Source organism: Cherax quadricarinatus, chromosome 16 (genome assembly GCF_038502225.1).
Source record: "Cherax quadricarinatus isolate ZL_2023a chromosome 16, ASM3850222v1, whole genome shotgun sequence".
NCBI classification, from domain to species: domain Eukaryota; kingdom Metazoa; phylum Arthropoda; class Malacostraca; order Decapoda; family Parastacidae; genus Cherax; species Cherax quadricarinatus.
Window position 1 is genome coordinate 27,759,465 of NC_091307.1, and position 16,613 is coordinate 27,776,077.

The window sequence follows — 16,613 nt, forward strand, 5'->3', positions numbered from 1 at the left end:
TTTTGTAGTGTAGGAAGTAGACATTTTGATGTGATTGATGTCTCCAAAAATAGAAGAAAATTATTAACAAACATTTTCTGGGGTAAGAATAATATATTAAGGAGAAGTAAAGTAGCACAGCAGTACAGTGGTGCTTTTGTTGACATCATGGCAGAGAGTACAGTCTAAGCACATCTATGCTTATTTATCTGTAAAAAAAAAAAAAAACAGTGGATGGATGGATAGAATGATTATGTATACATAATTGAAGATAATTCGGTAAAGCAAAAATGAATAATAGATAAATAAGGAGAATGCTTTAAAAAATGTAATACAGTGGAACCCCGGTTTTCGACCTTAATCCGTTCCAGAAGGTTGGCTGAAATCCAAAATGGACAAGAACCAAAGTAATATTTCCCATAAGTAATGTAAATCCAGTTAATCCATTCCAGACACCCAAAAATATTAGCAAAAATGCATTTTATAGAGAATAACTATAGTTTTGCATACAGGAAATGAGAAATAAATATATATGACTAATTTTAAGGATAAATGAACATTACATACCTTTATTGAAGACTCTTGTTGGCGTATGGAAGAAGGCGAGGAGGGGAGAGGGAGTTGAGGTTATTTGGAAGGGGAATCCCCCTCCATAAGGCCTTCAGATATCAAAGCCCTATCTGGGGTTACTTCCCTTCTTTGTCTTTTACTGGCACTAGGACCAGCTTGAGTCACTGCACCCCTTCCCATACATCCTGGCGAGCTCGGCCACACATGCGCTGCTTTCATATTTTGCTAAAAGTTCTTTCTTGAATTCTATTGTGTTTCTCACCTTCTTTACCAAAGGGCTGGCACTCTGAACTTTCTTTGGCCCCATGGTGGCTTATTTCACAGTCATAATCAATAAACAAGCACAAAATACAATGGATAAATGTGTGGAGTATTGCTAACTCAACGAGAGACAGAGGCAGACTGAGTCTGGTATGGGTAAGAAGTGGCATTCTGGGTGGGTGGATGCGTCTGATATGGACGATTTCCAAGCAGATGTATGAAACCTGGGGGAAAATTTCGCCGAAAAAAGTGCTCGAAATCCGAATTGTACAATTTCCGTACTGGATAGTAACCGGGGTCCACTGTAGAAGTTTTAAAGGCATTTTTGAAGCAAATGTAGAAAATATTTGGTGAGAAAGCTGAGAAAATGAAGAAGAGAATGATGATACATCAGGAATTCTCTATGAATAAGACGAATATTGAGAAGAAAAGTAAAGGTTCAGTAGACTACAAAAGTACCACATTAGAAGATAGTTATGCAAGAATAACTAAGCTTAAGAGAAAATTAGAACAGCAGGTTCTGCAACCACAGGATATTTCTGAAAATGTCAACAGAAATTAACCCTTTCAGGGTTTCGGCTGTACTAGTACGGCTTATGCGCCAGTGTCTATGACGTACTAGTATGCATAAATTCTAGCGCCTTCAGATCTAGTGAGAGAAAGCTGGTAGGCCTAAATATGAAAGAATGGGTCTATGTGGTCAGTGTGCACAGTATAAAAAAAATCCTGCAGCACAGTGTGTAATGAGAAAAAAAAACTTTGACCGTGTTTTTGGATTAAAACAGCGACTTTGCACTATATTTTCGTATGGTATTTATTGTTGTATTCTAGTTTTCTTGGTCTCATTGTATAGAATGGAAGACATATTACAGAAATTGGGATGATTTTGACTGGTTTTACAATGAAAAGTACCTTGAAATTGAGCTCAAAATAGCAGAAATGTTCTATTTTTACCAAAGTTCAAAAGTAAACAAATCATGCTAAGCGTCCAATACACGTCAACTGGCGAGTCTAATACTCTTTCACAAGTGTGCCGATATTATTTATACCATTTCTACACTAATGCAATAGTCTGCATAACAGTAAATCTTATTTTTTTGTGAGAATAAAAATTCAAAGTGGAAAGCAAAAGAATGTAAGAGAGGTGTGGGGACGTGACTAATGAACAGAGGAAATGTTATTTTAGTGCCAGGAATGTCTTTCTTGTTTATTCTGGACCCTATTTGGAAATTGGCATCTTTTGAAATTTGTGTAAATTTGGCAAAATTGCTAAATTCTGACCACTGTATTGGATAGTTGAAATCAGTAAATTGGTGGTTTCTTGTACTCATTCGATAGAAAAAATGGAGTTCTAGCGAAATAGTTATGATTTTTGTCTTCTGGTGCATTGGAATTGGCCGAAAATAGGGCTCAAAGTGGGCGAAATCGCTGATGCGTAAACATCGTCGAGACCGCTAACTTTGCGAGAGCATAATTCCGTAAGTTTTCCATTAAATTTCATACTTTTGGTGTCATTGTGATCGGGAAAAGATTCTCTATCATTTCACAAGAAAAAATAATTTTTTCCTGAGAACAAGTTTAAGAGAGGGTCTGCCGACCCTGAAAGGGTTAAAGTACTCTGATAATTATACTTATTTGAACCTGTATCTAAATACACTTACACACTGCATTGGTGTACAGGTATACATTAAAATCACTATTGTGTCTTGAAGATGCTATATTAATAATGATATTAATAATACACAATAATAATCACTCTAAGGCACATTAAATGTCGTATATTATGTTAATATAGACATTTTCATTAACCCATCTATGATATTTTCTTCAAAATTACATAAGAAACATGTTACATGGCATATAAACATGATGCATACACCCACAGTACAATGAATTTCACATAAATATGAGATGTAGTTGGGCAGATGAAAAGAATTGTGTTTTCTCTGGTCCAGCACAAGAGAAAATGTGTATCATTGCTTGTTTGACCCAGTGACTCCCCTTAACACATTCAGCTTTGTTTATAACTTGGCATGACTTCTCATCACTTCCCCATCGATTATGATAACATCTAAGAGTAGTCGTTAGAAATGATTAAACTCAGTGAACAAGGTATGTTGATGGTAAAACACCCAACTACTATAATACCTTGTATAACTATATATCATGTCCTAATAAACTATTATTATTCTGGGCCACTTTAAATATCGTATATTACGTTTAGGTGTGGGAGCCAGGCAGGCTACACAGCTACACCTACCATGCTTCCTACACCTGACTTCCTACAAATAAATACTACTCACTTCTCGCCCTACATTCAGACTACACATATTTTAAGGTAATTAATGAATGTGCTGTGTATGTATTTTACTTTTTGTTTTTAAAGACCTAGTTCTACTGGTAGCTTTAAATATGTTAGTGTAAACTTGTTATCTGGCATTTATATTCATTTATAAGTGGAAAATAAATGGCGTTCGTCTTTACAGCGATTTCCACTATGAGGTGGTAGCCTGGAACCTAATCTGCTGTATAAGTGGGGCCCTACTGCAGTTTGTCTAACTGAAATCTGACTCAAAAAGCATATTTAAAATAAGACTGTATTTCACAGAAATTACTCATTGTGAAGAAGAGACAGAGTAGGAAGGAGGAGGATTGGAAATATTGGTAAAAGATTCTCTTAAGTTATAGAAATTGAAATCCTAAATACTGAAAAATGTTTAAATTTTGGAAGTAAGAGTACAAAATAAAGATGAGAAACTTAGTGGCAGATGTAAATAACCCACTGTTTAATAATACTTGGGAAAGAGAAGAGCCCAGTAGGATAAATGAAGGAGTACATAATACCCAAGTTGAACTGTTGATGAAAAGTTATTGCACTTGGAGATTTTAAGTACAAAGAATAAATTGGGCACCTTATGAAGCTGGAACTGTCAGTGAATTGTAAGTAGTTTTCCTTGATTTATTTAAATAAATGAGAAGGCAACACACCATCAATATTAGATTTAATGTTTCCTCAAACATTGGGTGAAATTTTCAAAACTGTTTAGCCATCTTAAACTTATTAGGAAAGAGTGATCATGTTCTTTCTGAAATAACAGTTGCAGTGGAATATGACTTAAGAAATGAAAAAGAAATTCATAAATAAGAAAGAGTAGATTATAAGAAAGATAAATATTTATTTACAGTGCTCTACAACAGTATTTTAGAGAAATTAAATGGGACTAAAACTACAAGGAGCATCTAAATAATCTGTACAAAAAGTTTTGTAGTGAATTATATATGTATTAACACATCGGCCGTCTCCCACTAAGGCAGGGTGGCCCGAAAAACAAAAACTTTCACCATCATTCACTCCATCACTGTCTTGCCAGAAGGGTGCTTTACACTACAATTTTTAAACTGCAACATTAACACCCCTCCTTCAGAGTGCAGGCACTGTACTTCCCATCTCCAGGACTCAAGTCCGGCCTGCCGGTTTCCCTGAATCCCTTCATAAATGTTACTTTGCTCACACTCCAACAGCACGTAAAGTATTAAAAACCATTTGTCTCCATTCACTCCTATCGAACACGCTTACGCATGCCCGCCGGAAGTCCAAGCCCCTTGCACACAAAACCTCCTTTACCCCCTCCCTCCAACCTTTCCTAGGCCGACCCCTACCCCGCCTTCCTTCCACTACAGACTGATACACTCTTGAAGTCATTCTGTTTCCCTCCATTCTCTCTACATGTCCGAACCACCTCAACAACCCTTCCTCAGCCCTCTGGACAACAGTTTTGGTAATCCCGCACCTCCTCCTAACTTCCAAACTACGAATTCTCTGCATTATATTCACACCACACATTGCCCTCAGACATGACATCTCCACTGCCTCCAGCCTTCTCCTCGCTGCAACATTCATCACCCATGCTTCACACCCATATAAGAGCGTTGGTAAAACTATACTCTCATACATTCCCCTCTTTGCCTCCAAGGACAAAGTTCTTTGTCTCCACAGATTCCTAAGTGCACCGCTCACCCTTTTCCCCTCATCAATTCTATGATTCGCCTCATCTTTCATAGACCCATCCGCTGACACGTCCAGAGCGGTCTCGACGATGTTTATGCATCGGCGATTTCGCCCACTTTAAGCCCTATTTTCGGCCAATTCCAGAGTACTAGTTGACAAAAAGCATAACTATTTCGCTAGAACTCCATTTTTTCTATCGAGTGAGTACAAGAAACCACCCATTTACTGATTTCAACTATCCAATAAAGTGGTCAGATATTAGCAGTTTTGCCAATTTCACACAAATTTCAAAAGATGCCAATTTCCAAATAGGATCCAGAATAAACAAGACAGTCATTCCTGGCACTAAAATAACATTTCCTCTGTTCATTAGTCATGTCCCCAGGCCCCTCTCACATTTCTTTTGCTTTCCAGTTTGAATTTTTATTCTCACAAAAAATAGAAGATTTTCTGTTATGCAGACTACTGTATTAGTGTAGAAATGGTATAAATATTATCAGCACACTTGTGAAAGAATATTAGACTCACCAGTTGATATGTATTGGACGCATGGCACGATTTGTTTACTTTTGAACTTTGGCAAAAATTGAACATTTCTGCTACTTTGAGCTCAATTTCAAGGTACTTTTCATTGTGAAACCAATCAAAATCATCTCAATTTCTGTAATGTCTTCCATTCTATACAATGAGACCAGGAAAACTAGAATACAACCATAAATACCATATGAAAATACAGTGCAAAGTTGCTGTTTTAAACCAAAAACACGCTCAGTTTTTTTTTTTTTTCTCATTACACATTGTGTGCTGCAGGATTTTTTTTTTATACTGTGCACACTGACCACATAGACCCATTCTTTCGTATGTAGGCCTACCAGGTTTCTCTCGCTAGATTTGAAGGCGCTAGAATTTAGGCGTACTAGTATGTCAACCCTGGTGCGTAAGCCGTACTAGTACCTCGGAAACCTTGAGAGGGTTAACCCTTTGAGGGTTGACAGGCCCTCTCCGAAACTCATTCTCAGGGTCGGCCAAATTTAAAAAAAAAAAATAATTTTCTCTTATGAAAAGATAGAGAATCTTTTCCCGATCATAAGGACACCAAAAGTTTGAAATTTGATGGAAAACTTACGGAATTATGCTATTGCGAAGTTAGCGGTCTCAGGGATATTTACACATCGGCGATTTTTCCCACTTTGAGCCCCATTTTCGGCCAATTCCACTGTACTAGTCGACAAAAAACATGAATATGTCGCTGGAACTCCATTTTTTCTATCGAATGGGTGCAAGAAACCACCCATTTATGAAATTCAACTATCCAGTACAGTGGTCAGAATTTAGCAATTTTGCCAATTTCATACAAATTTCAAAAGATGCCAATTTCCGAATAGGGTCCAGAATAAACAAGAAAGACATTCCTGGCACTAAAATGACATTTCCTCTGGTCATTAGTCACGTCTCAAGGCCCCTCTTATATTCTTTTGCTTTCCACTTTGAATTTTTATTCTCACAAAAAATATAAGATTTACTGTTATGCAGACTACTGCATTAGTGTAAAAAATGGTATAAATATTATTGGTGCACTTGTGAAAGAATATTAGACTCGCCAGTTGACGTGTATTGGACCATTGGCACGATTTGTTTACTTTTGAAATTTGGTAAAAATCGAACATTTCTGCTACTTTGAGCTCAATTTCAAGGTATCTTTCATTGTAAAACCAGTCAAAATCATCTCAATTTCTGTAATGTCTTCCATTCTATAAAATGAGACCAAGAAAACTAGAATACAACAATAAATACCATAGGAAAATACAGTGCAAAGTCGCTGTTTTATTCCAAAAAAACGGTCAAAGCTTTTTTTTTCTCATTATGCACTGTGTGCTGCAGGATTTTTTTTAGACTGTGCACACTGACCACATAGACCCATTCTTTCATATGAAGGCCTACCAGCTTTCTCCCACTAGATTTGAGGGCGCTAGAATTTAGTCGTACTAGTACTTCAAAAACCCTGGGTCGTAAGCCGTACTAGTACATCCGAAACCCTCAAAGGGTTAATTGGAAGGTGCCAAATGAGCTAAGTAGAACCAAATTTTTTATTTAAATTTGTAGAAAGTAAATTAAATTTTAACCCTTTCACTGTCTCATCTGTAGATAGTATACCTTGACACCATTGTCACTTATGTAGATCTGTTTTGAGCTCAGCTCTCTCAGATAAGCTGTGAGCGGTAAACTTTGGCCTAGACACGAGAGAATGGATCTGTACGGTGTGTGCACAGCATAAAAAATAATCCTACACCACCTGGTGCATGATGGGAAAGCAAAACTCTTAACCATATGTTTAATCTAAAATAGTGACACACACCTCGCTCTTGCATAGACTCATTCATTAAGTGACTCTTTCTGTCATTTGTGGTGCAGTGTTTGATGAATAATATCAATACGTAGTAACATAATCATAAGGGAATTATTTTCTTGAGAAGTGATGTATGATTCCCAAAATTGTTGCCAAAGTGTTATGAATATTGCTAGTACACCTACCATCTGACTTAGGACCAAGCTTGGTTCCGACCAACCGGTCGTAAGTCAAAATGGACGTAAGTCGAACCTTTGAAAATTGCCGACATACTGGGTAGGGCATAATGTCAAACTTTTCCAATATAAACTACCTACAAAGTACTGTAATGTACAATCATTATTTCATTCTTTTTTACCATAATTTTCTTCTATTATATTTTAATTATTTATTTACTATATATAATGTATACATGGTAGTGAACTGTATTGTAAATTTTACATCGCATACAGTATCATGTTACTGTTATCTTTATGTATTGTCGACACAGTGGAATGGGAGAATACCACTGGTAGTGTCATCCTGCCAGAATGTAGTATAACCTATACCCTAAGTAAAGAGAAACAACTCTGGAACATGTGTAATACGTAGCTGGCTGGCTGGCTGGCCGGGTGGGTGGGTGGGCGGGCAGGAGGCCAGGTGGATGATTGGCAGACTGAATGTGGCTCTCTCTCTCTCTCTCTCTCTCTCTCTCTCTCTCTCTCTCTCTCTCTCTCTCTCTCTCTCTGTATCTCTCTCTCTCTGTATCTCTCTCTCTCTGTATCTCTCTCTCTCTCTGTATCTCTCTCTCTCTCTGTATCTCTCTCTCTCTCTGTCTCTCTCTCTCTCTCTCTCTCTCTCTGTATATCTCTCTCTCTCTGTATATCTCTCTCTCTCTGTATATCTCTCTCTCTCTGTATATCTCTCTCTCTCTGTATATCTCTCTCTCTCTGTATCTCTCTCTCTCTGTATCTCTCTCTCTCTGTATCTCTCTCTCTGTATCTCTCTCTGTATCTCTCTCTATCTCTCTCTCTCTCTGTATCTCTCTCTCTCTCTGTATCTGTATCTCTCTCTCTCTCTCTGTATCTCTCTCTCTGTATATCTCTCTCTCTCTGTATCTCTCTCTCTCTCTGTATCTCTCTCTCTCTGTATCTCTCTCTCTCTCTCTGTATCTCTCTCTCTCTCTGTATCTCTCTCTCTCTCTGTATCTCTCTCTCTGTATCTCTCTCTCTCTGTATATCTCTCTCTCTCTGTATATATCTCTCTCTCTGTATATATCTCTCTCTCTCTCTCTCTCTCTGTATCTCTCTCTCTCTCTCTCTCTGTATCTCTCTCTCTCTCTGTATCTCTCTCTCTCTCACAGGTACATGTAAGTAAAGCTATCATATATAGTATAAATTACCTAGGATAACCCAAATAATCCAGACAAAGTGCTATACAGTGGATCTGTGCTCCAGTGCCCTAAATTAATAATAATAATAATTATTATTATTACAATAATACATGTGTACTAATATTAATAATATTATTATTATTAAACTATAATATAATAATCGTGTCCACTCATTACTTACCTTAAAATATCTGTAGTCTTAATGTAGAGTGAGAGGTGAGTAAACAAGATTAAATGAATAAACGAATGAGTGTGTAGAAGGTTGGCGAGTTACGTAAACAAACGTTGTTGTTACCAGCCCGGACACGAATGGTTCCTGTTCACTCTGTCAAGCCGACCAGAAAAACATCTCATATTTGTTAATTTATATATTTATATGTTATGTAGCATGTTTATTATATAATTTTGAAAAAGAAATCATAGATGGATTAAGCAAAATGTCTATATCAACGTTTTATACACATTTAATGCACCTCAGTGATTATTATTGTTATTATCATTATTAATATGGCATCTTCAAGACCAATTACACTCCTAATGAGTGGCTCTGAGACAGACAAGCAGACAGACACTCAGGTAGACAGACACACACACACAGGTAGACAAACACACACAGGTAGACATAAAGACACACACAAGTAGACAAAGACACACAGGTAGACAGAAAGACACACACAGGTAGACAGACAGATAAACAGTTGCACAGAGATACACAGATATATAGGCAGACAGATACAGACAGGTTTATGTGCAACAGTGAAAACAAATAGAGTTCGAGAGTAAAAGCCTTTCTTGCCACAGACTTCATCTTAGGGGCCATGGTGAAATTTACTGTCCAGTTAGCACAGTTAATACAGTATGATGCTGCTGATAGGGCAGGGTTACTCAAACTGATGCTGCCTGCATGACACATTGTCACCGCGAGTATTGTCAAATATTGTACAGCCGTGTGCATCAGCCGGCCCAGCCCAGCTGCCAGATGCACGGTCTTAAGTCGAGTGGTCGTATGTCGAGCAGGTCGTAAGTCGGATGGTAGGTGTAACTGTACAAATTACTTTTTAATACTGTTATCTGTTTTGTTAGATATTTTACAAATTACATCATATTAACTTTCAATTCAAGGAACAACAGTGTTTTATAATGCAGAATGAACCACAGTTGTAGCTTGGGTTGCATTTTTAATAGCTTAGCTTGTGATTTGTTGCAGTGTAGTATAAATGTAAAAAATGATACAGACAACCAATTTATCAGTTATTGCAAAATGTTTGATTCCTCATTTATATATCCATGGGTTTACTATAATTATCTTTAATAGCCAATTATTGATAGCTACATTAAGAAATCTAGTTATTGATAGACACTTTAAATTGATAGATATTTTAAATATGGAATATATAATAAACTTAATTTACATTTTAAACCTCCTTTGTAGGAAGTTTACCACGTTCACCTAGAAGACCCAGAGCACATTCTCCTCACAAGCGTCTTAGCCAACCAAATACACAGAGCTACCAACAGCAACAGTATCAGCACAATGGCCATGTAGCTTGTGGCAGCTTGGAAAATATCATCTTCCCATCTTGTGTCACATCAAAGTAAGTTGCCAGTGCTTAATAATAGGTTTATATATTATTAACTGAAAAATTCTTAGGAATATAGATTCCAGAGGATAGAAAACTCGTAAATATAATTTTACATACTTTTGCTTTAAAATTTTATTTTCCTAAATGACACTTTTGCCAAGGCAGAGTGACCAAGTGATGGAAACACATTTGTCATACTCTCTTGCCAGAAGTACGTTGACACCGCAATTCAAATTACCCTCCAACAGCAACATCCTCACCCCTTCTTTAGAGTGCAGGCACTGCCCTTCAGATTTTCTTGAATTCTTACATAAGTATTACCTTACTCACACTTCAATAGCACATCCACTAAAATTTTCTTGACACCATTCACTCCTGTCTAGCATTCTTGGTGGTTTTTTTTTTTTTTTTTTTTTTTTTTTTTTGCACAGGGTTTGACAAGGTTAGGTTAAGGATCCCTAGCTTTATTCACAAGCTGTTTACAAGTTAAAGATTCCTAGCTTTATTGACAAGCTAAGAGCTGTTACCTACATCAGCTCACTTGAAAGCATTTTTGTTATGAAACATACAAGTAGAGAACAGGATGAAGTTGGAGCCATCTGTGGGCCAGCATTTTCATCTGATCAACTGACTTTATCTCGTTGACATCATATGCTGTACGAATGTGTTCCATACTCGAGTCATCCTGGGAATAACTGATCTCAGATGAAGTGATGTTCTGGAGAAGGGTACAGCCAGAGTGAAGTTGCTGTTTTCTGCCTGTCTTGTGGTATAGAACCTTGCTTCACGCTGTCCTCAAAGTGGATCCAGGTGTGGTACTTTTGCAATATTGGCCTTGTACATAACAGTAAGGCCACCCACATCCCTCCTGTGTTGAAGGCTCTGCTGAAATGACAGATCTATCCAGGATTGGTCCACGCAAGAGATGAGATGTCTTGCTCTGTTTTCTGCACTGTCAAGCAGTCGCAGATGAGAAGGGGGGCAGGCGAACCAAGAAAGTGGAGCACACTCAAGGTGTGAGCGTACTTGTACCTGTACGAGATACGGCGAAGTGCTGTAAGCTTCCTGGCTGCCTTGTTTGCAAGATTTACAACATGGTTCTTCATGGTTAGTTTGGAGTCAAATTTCACCCCAAGGATATCAACTTCTTCTCCAGGTATCAACACCCTCCCATTCATCCTTACTACTGCACCAGCATTACCATCATGGTGCCTAGAGATAATCATCATTTGCATTTTCTCAGGTGCAAATGTTACTTGCCATCTATTTCCCCAAGCTGATATAGCTCTCAGCTAGTGATTGATGTAGCTTAGAGCAGCTGGCATTTCTTCTCTTGGATAAGTGAATGTCAGTGTACAGTCGTCTGCATATGCATGTGATTCTGGGATGAGATGAAGAAGGTCGTTGAAGTAGACATTCCATAACAATGGTCCCAGCACGCTTCCTTGTGGAACACTTGCCCCAATAGGATGTCTTGCTGATCCTGTTCCTTTGAGAACTACACTTAGAGATCTACCATGAAGGTAATCACTGAGGAGACATAGCCTAGAGCCTGCAATTCCAAGTGCTTGAAGTTTTGCTAAGAGGCCCTGGTGCCACACCTGGTCGAAAGTGCCAGCAATGTCCAGTGCTACCACACAGCTGACTTTGGATTCATCCAGTGACTGGTGCCACTTAGTGGAGAGGTTTAACAACAGATCAGCAGCAGAGTAACCTTTCCTGAAGCCATATTGACCATCACAAAGTAGTGAGTGATAGTCAAAAAAAACTCTGCCATTTGTCTTGAGATTATTGTCTCAAGGATCTTGCCAGTGATTGACAGGAGTGACACTGGTCTGTAGTTGCTGATTTCTGCTCTGCTCTTCTTTTTGTGAACAGGGACTACATTTGCCTCTTTCCATAGAGAGGGCCATTTACACTGTACTAGGCAGTGCTGAAAGATGCGAGTTAGAGGTACTGCTAGCTGGTCTGCACATCTTCTCAGCAATCTTGGGCTCGACTTGTCTGGGCCCACAGCCTTTTCTTGGTCAAGCGATTTAAGAAGGAAATGCACCTCCTCCTGCCTTATTGTCACCACTGACAGTTTTGACACAGTTCTTGCAGCTAGCCAAGGAGGGTCCCTTGCTGGATCAGGAACTTGCATTTTGGTAGCAAAGTGTTCAGCAAAGAGGTCCGCCTTCTCTTGACTACTAGTAGAGGTGGTCTCATCCTGTCGATTTAGAGGTGGAATGAGTTCATCAGGCAGGTAACCTTGTCTGTCCTTGACCAGGGACCACCAGGTTTTGGAGCCTACCCTACCTGATGCTAGCTTTCTTTTAGTGTCCACCTCCCATTTAGCAATGGCCCACTTTTGAGCGTCACCCATATGCCTACAGGCTTGTCTCTCAAGTTCCTGTTATAGGTGGTAGGATGTCTCATACCTTCGCCATGCTTTGCACTTAGCAGTAGCAGCCTCTCTACAACGAAAGCCAAACCAGAGCTGATCTGTAGGCTTCGCCACATATTGCCGGTGAGGAATGTGTTCTTGTTATAGATTAAGGATGTGTCCAGTGAAGGCTTTCACTTGGTTGTCAACATCCCCTTGGAGTAGAGCATTCCAATCGGTGGTGGCGAGTTCAGAGCGAAGGGCTGGCCAATTACCTCTTTCCCATAGCCAGGTTGTGCGTGTGGACTCCTCACCTCGTTCTGTTGGGATCTTAAGTGTCGTAAAAACAGCCTTGTGGTCAGACGATCCAACATAGTCGAGAGGTTGACAAGTGACTATGCCTTCTGCCAGATCACTCACTACTGGGTCAAGGGAGGAGTCAGAGATGTGAGTAGGGAAATCAACAAAGTTTCTCATGTCAAACACTGCAAGAAGGTCATCAAAGTCCCTCTGTATAAGGTGCTGGTTGAGGTCACCAACATTTATGATATGTTGACAGTTGTGTTGTAGCAGAACTGAGTCAATATTTTCCATTAGGAAGTTGATGGGGTCTGCATGTTGCCGCTGAGGTCTGTACATTGCACATGCTAGTACAGAGGTACTAGTGTTTATGCAGAGCTTGAAGAACATCATTTCAAGATGTATAGGGGTGGCAACATTAATGTGCTTGGCATGAACACTTTTAGAGAAGCACACAGCAACACCTCCTCCTTGCCCTTGCCTGTCTCTTCTCATCCATGAGGTGTAGCCAGCAATTCTTGCAAAATTTTCTGGAGTCCTGTCATCCAAAAGTGTTTTAACAACAGCTATCATGTCGGGACGTCAAGTGTTCACAAAACTATGTGTGAGCTCTCCAACATTAGTAATGAAAACTCTAATGTTGGCCGACAGGATGCTGATAGACTGGCTCCTCATGATGATGTGGTCAGCTTGAGATGGTGGGTGTGTAGGGCATGTAAGGTGCCTGCCCTTGAGAGAGGTAGGGTACTGAGGCAGCTGCAGGGATGTAGGTCTGTGGTCTTGTATAAGGCACAATACCACCTGCTGGGCTGGGATAGGAGTAGCTGAGTGGGTTACGTGTGAGAATGTTCACCAATTCAGAGATCCTGCTGGTTTGTTCTGAAAACAGGTCTCTTTCTCTCTCTTTTTCTCTCTTTCTCTTTCTCTTCTTTTTTTTTTTTTTACACAGGGTTTGACAAGGTTACCCCTTTGACTGTTGCGGTCGTATATATACGTCATGGGAGATACCGTGTTTGACGTATCTATACGCATAAATTCTAGCGGCTTCAAATCAAGCGGGAGAGGGCTGGTAGGCCTACACGAGAGAGAATGGGTCTCAGTGGTTGGTGTACGCCCTGTGAAAAAAATCTGGGACTCAGCAGTGCATTGTGGGAATGCCATCTTGGTAGTCCATTTTCACCATGCCTCGCGGTAAGAAGTTCCTCACTCCTCGGCGGATTAGAGGTCTTTTGTTCCCAAGTGATAGCTCAAACAGTGATGATAGTGTCAGTGAAAGTGAATTCCCTGGTTTTGAAGCGGGTGTGACCGAAAAAATTACCCAGGATAACATAATTAGTGATGAAAACCCAGATGACCCACAACCTTCCACCTCTGGTGCTGGGCCGGCTCGTTCATGTTCACCTGTACCAGGACGAAAGAGGAAACTATTTGCCCATGTACAAGACTCAGATGTGAGCAGTGCAAGTGATAGTGATAGTGATTTCAAGGTTATTGAAAGCAGTTCTAGTTGTGACAGTGAGGGTGAATATTCCCCAGTGAAGTGGCAGTATATACGACGTCGCATGCGGTCTGGTAGTGTGCCATATGCTCTTCCAAGAGGAAGGAGTACATCTCGGAGCACATCCCGTGGCCCTACACCACGTCCTGATAGTGAAGATGATGATATTGTTATGATGGGTATAAATGATGTGAGTGAGGCAGCAGGCAGTGGTGGTCATAGTGATGGTGGCATGAGTCATGTGACACCAGCAGCAGGCCACGCTACTACCCGCGCTGCTGACTCTGCACAACTACAACCAGCCTCACCCGACCCCACACCCACAACCACAACCTGCACAACCACAACCACATTACAATATCCAGAACGCACCAGCTGACCGCATCTGGGATTGGCAGCAAGATGACGAGTTTGTTCCCAATCCCCATGATTTTGATGGACGACAAAGTGGAATACGGCCATCATGTACACTTGGGAACAATCCCACTGAACTGGAATGCTTTCAGTTGTTCTTCGATGAACCCCTGATGGACATTATTGTCAGGGAAAGCAATACATACTATGAGTACACCATGGCAAACACTATTCTGTCACCAAGATCATGCCTACACCAGTGGAAGGACACAACTGTGGCAGAGATGTATCTGTTCTTTGCCACAATAATGCTTATGCCACATGTGTATAAGCATAGTGTCAACACATACTGGGCGACAGACCGCCTGATTTCAACCCCTGCTTTCAGTGACATTATACCAGTGAATAGATTTGTGTTACTGTTACGTATGTTACACTTTTCAGACAAAACCAGGCCTGACAGAAGCGACAGGTTATATAAGATCAGACGTGTGTTTATGTACCTGAAACAAAAGTGCTGTTTGTATTTTTATCCCTTCAGGAAGCTTGTTATTGACAAGTATTTGATTTTGTTCAAAGGAAGACTCTCATTCAAGCAGTATATACCAAGGAAGAGGAAACGCTTTGGTATGAAGTTATTTGTTCTGTGTGATTGCAAAACTGGTCTGGTTTTGGATATAATTGTGTACACTGGCGGTAAAACAATGGAAGATACCAGAAAGTTACTGGGTATCTCTGGTGATGTGGTTAGAACAATGATGGAGCCATATCTTGGTAAGGGGCATATTTTATATACTGACAACTGGTACACAAGCCCTATACTCAGTGATTTCTTGCGAGTGAACATGACAGATGTGTGTGGCACAGTGCATAGAAATCGTAAACATATGCCTAGGTTCGATGCTGGCAGTCGTAGAGGTGAAGTGCAGGTGTTTGCTGCCAATGACATCATGGCATTTCGGTGGCATGACAAACGTGATGTCACACTGCTGACATCAGTTCACCGACACGAAATGGTAGACACTGGCAAGCAGAATAGAGTGACCAATGAACCCATTGTAAAACCTGCAGCTGTGATGGATTACAACCTCAGTATGCGCTTAGTGGACAAATGTGACATGCAGATTGGGTTTGCTGACTGTGTTCGCAAGAGTTATAAGTGGTACATAAAACTGTTTTTCCATCTTCTTGACATTTCCATGCTGAATGCTTATACAGTGGACCCCTGCATAGCGACTTTAATCCATGCAAGAGGGCTGATTGTTATGCGAAATGATCGGTATGCGAGTGAATTTTCCCCATAAGAAATAATGGAAATCAAATTAATCCGTGCAAGACACCCAAAAGTATGAAAAAAAAAATTTTACCACATGAAATATACATTTTCCTACACACAAAGAGAAGGATACATGCACAATAGTAGAGTAGTACATGCACAATATATATTGTGCATGTACTACTCTACTAAATGAAGAATAAATGACACTTACCTTTATTGAAGATGCAGCAATGACTGATGAGACACTGTGTCCTGGGAGTGCCTTTTCCTCCTGAGTACTGTAGGTCCTGTTTGGCATTTTCTTCCAGAACAGGCCTTATCACACTGTGTATGCCACTACGATTCTTAAATCTCTCAAACCAACCTTTGCTGGCTTTAAATTCACCAATATGAGCACTAGTTCCAGGCATTTTTCCCTGTTCACCTGGGTGTTAGTCGACTGGTGTGGGTTGCATCCTGGGAGACAAGATTAAGGACCCCAATGGAAATAAGTTAGACAGTCTTCGATGACACTGACTTTTTTGGGTTATCCTGGGTGGCAAATCCTCTGGGGTTAATTGTTTCTTGGTATTCTCAATAAGCCACACCAACAACGGTGCTACAGCAGCAGCAGCAGCTGATGGTGGTACAGCAGCAACAGACGATGCTACAGCAGCATCAGACGATGCTACAGCAGCAGCAGACGATGCTACAGCA

The 16,613-nt window shown here is 40.0% G+C and overlaps 1 protein-coding gene across 8 annotated transcripts in view; it reads left to right on the forward strand.

Moving 5' to 3' along the window:
* LOC128688920 (serine/threonine-protein kinase DCLK1) overlaps positions 1-16,613 on the forward strand; it is a 113,303-nt gene that overhangs the window by 29,624 nt on the left and 67,066 nt on the right. For all 8 annotated transcript variants that reach the window (XM_070085530.1, XM_070085527.1, XM_070085533.1 and 5 more), the window contains one exon: positions 9,971-10,133. In XM_070085530.1, the coding sequence (XP_069941631.1) occupies positions 9,971-10,133 (163 nt within the window). The remainder of the gene's footprint in view (positions 1-9,970; positions 10,134-16,613) is intronic.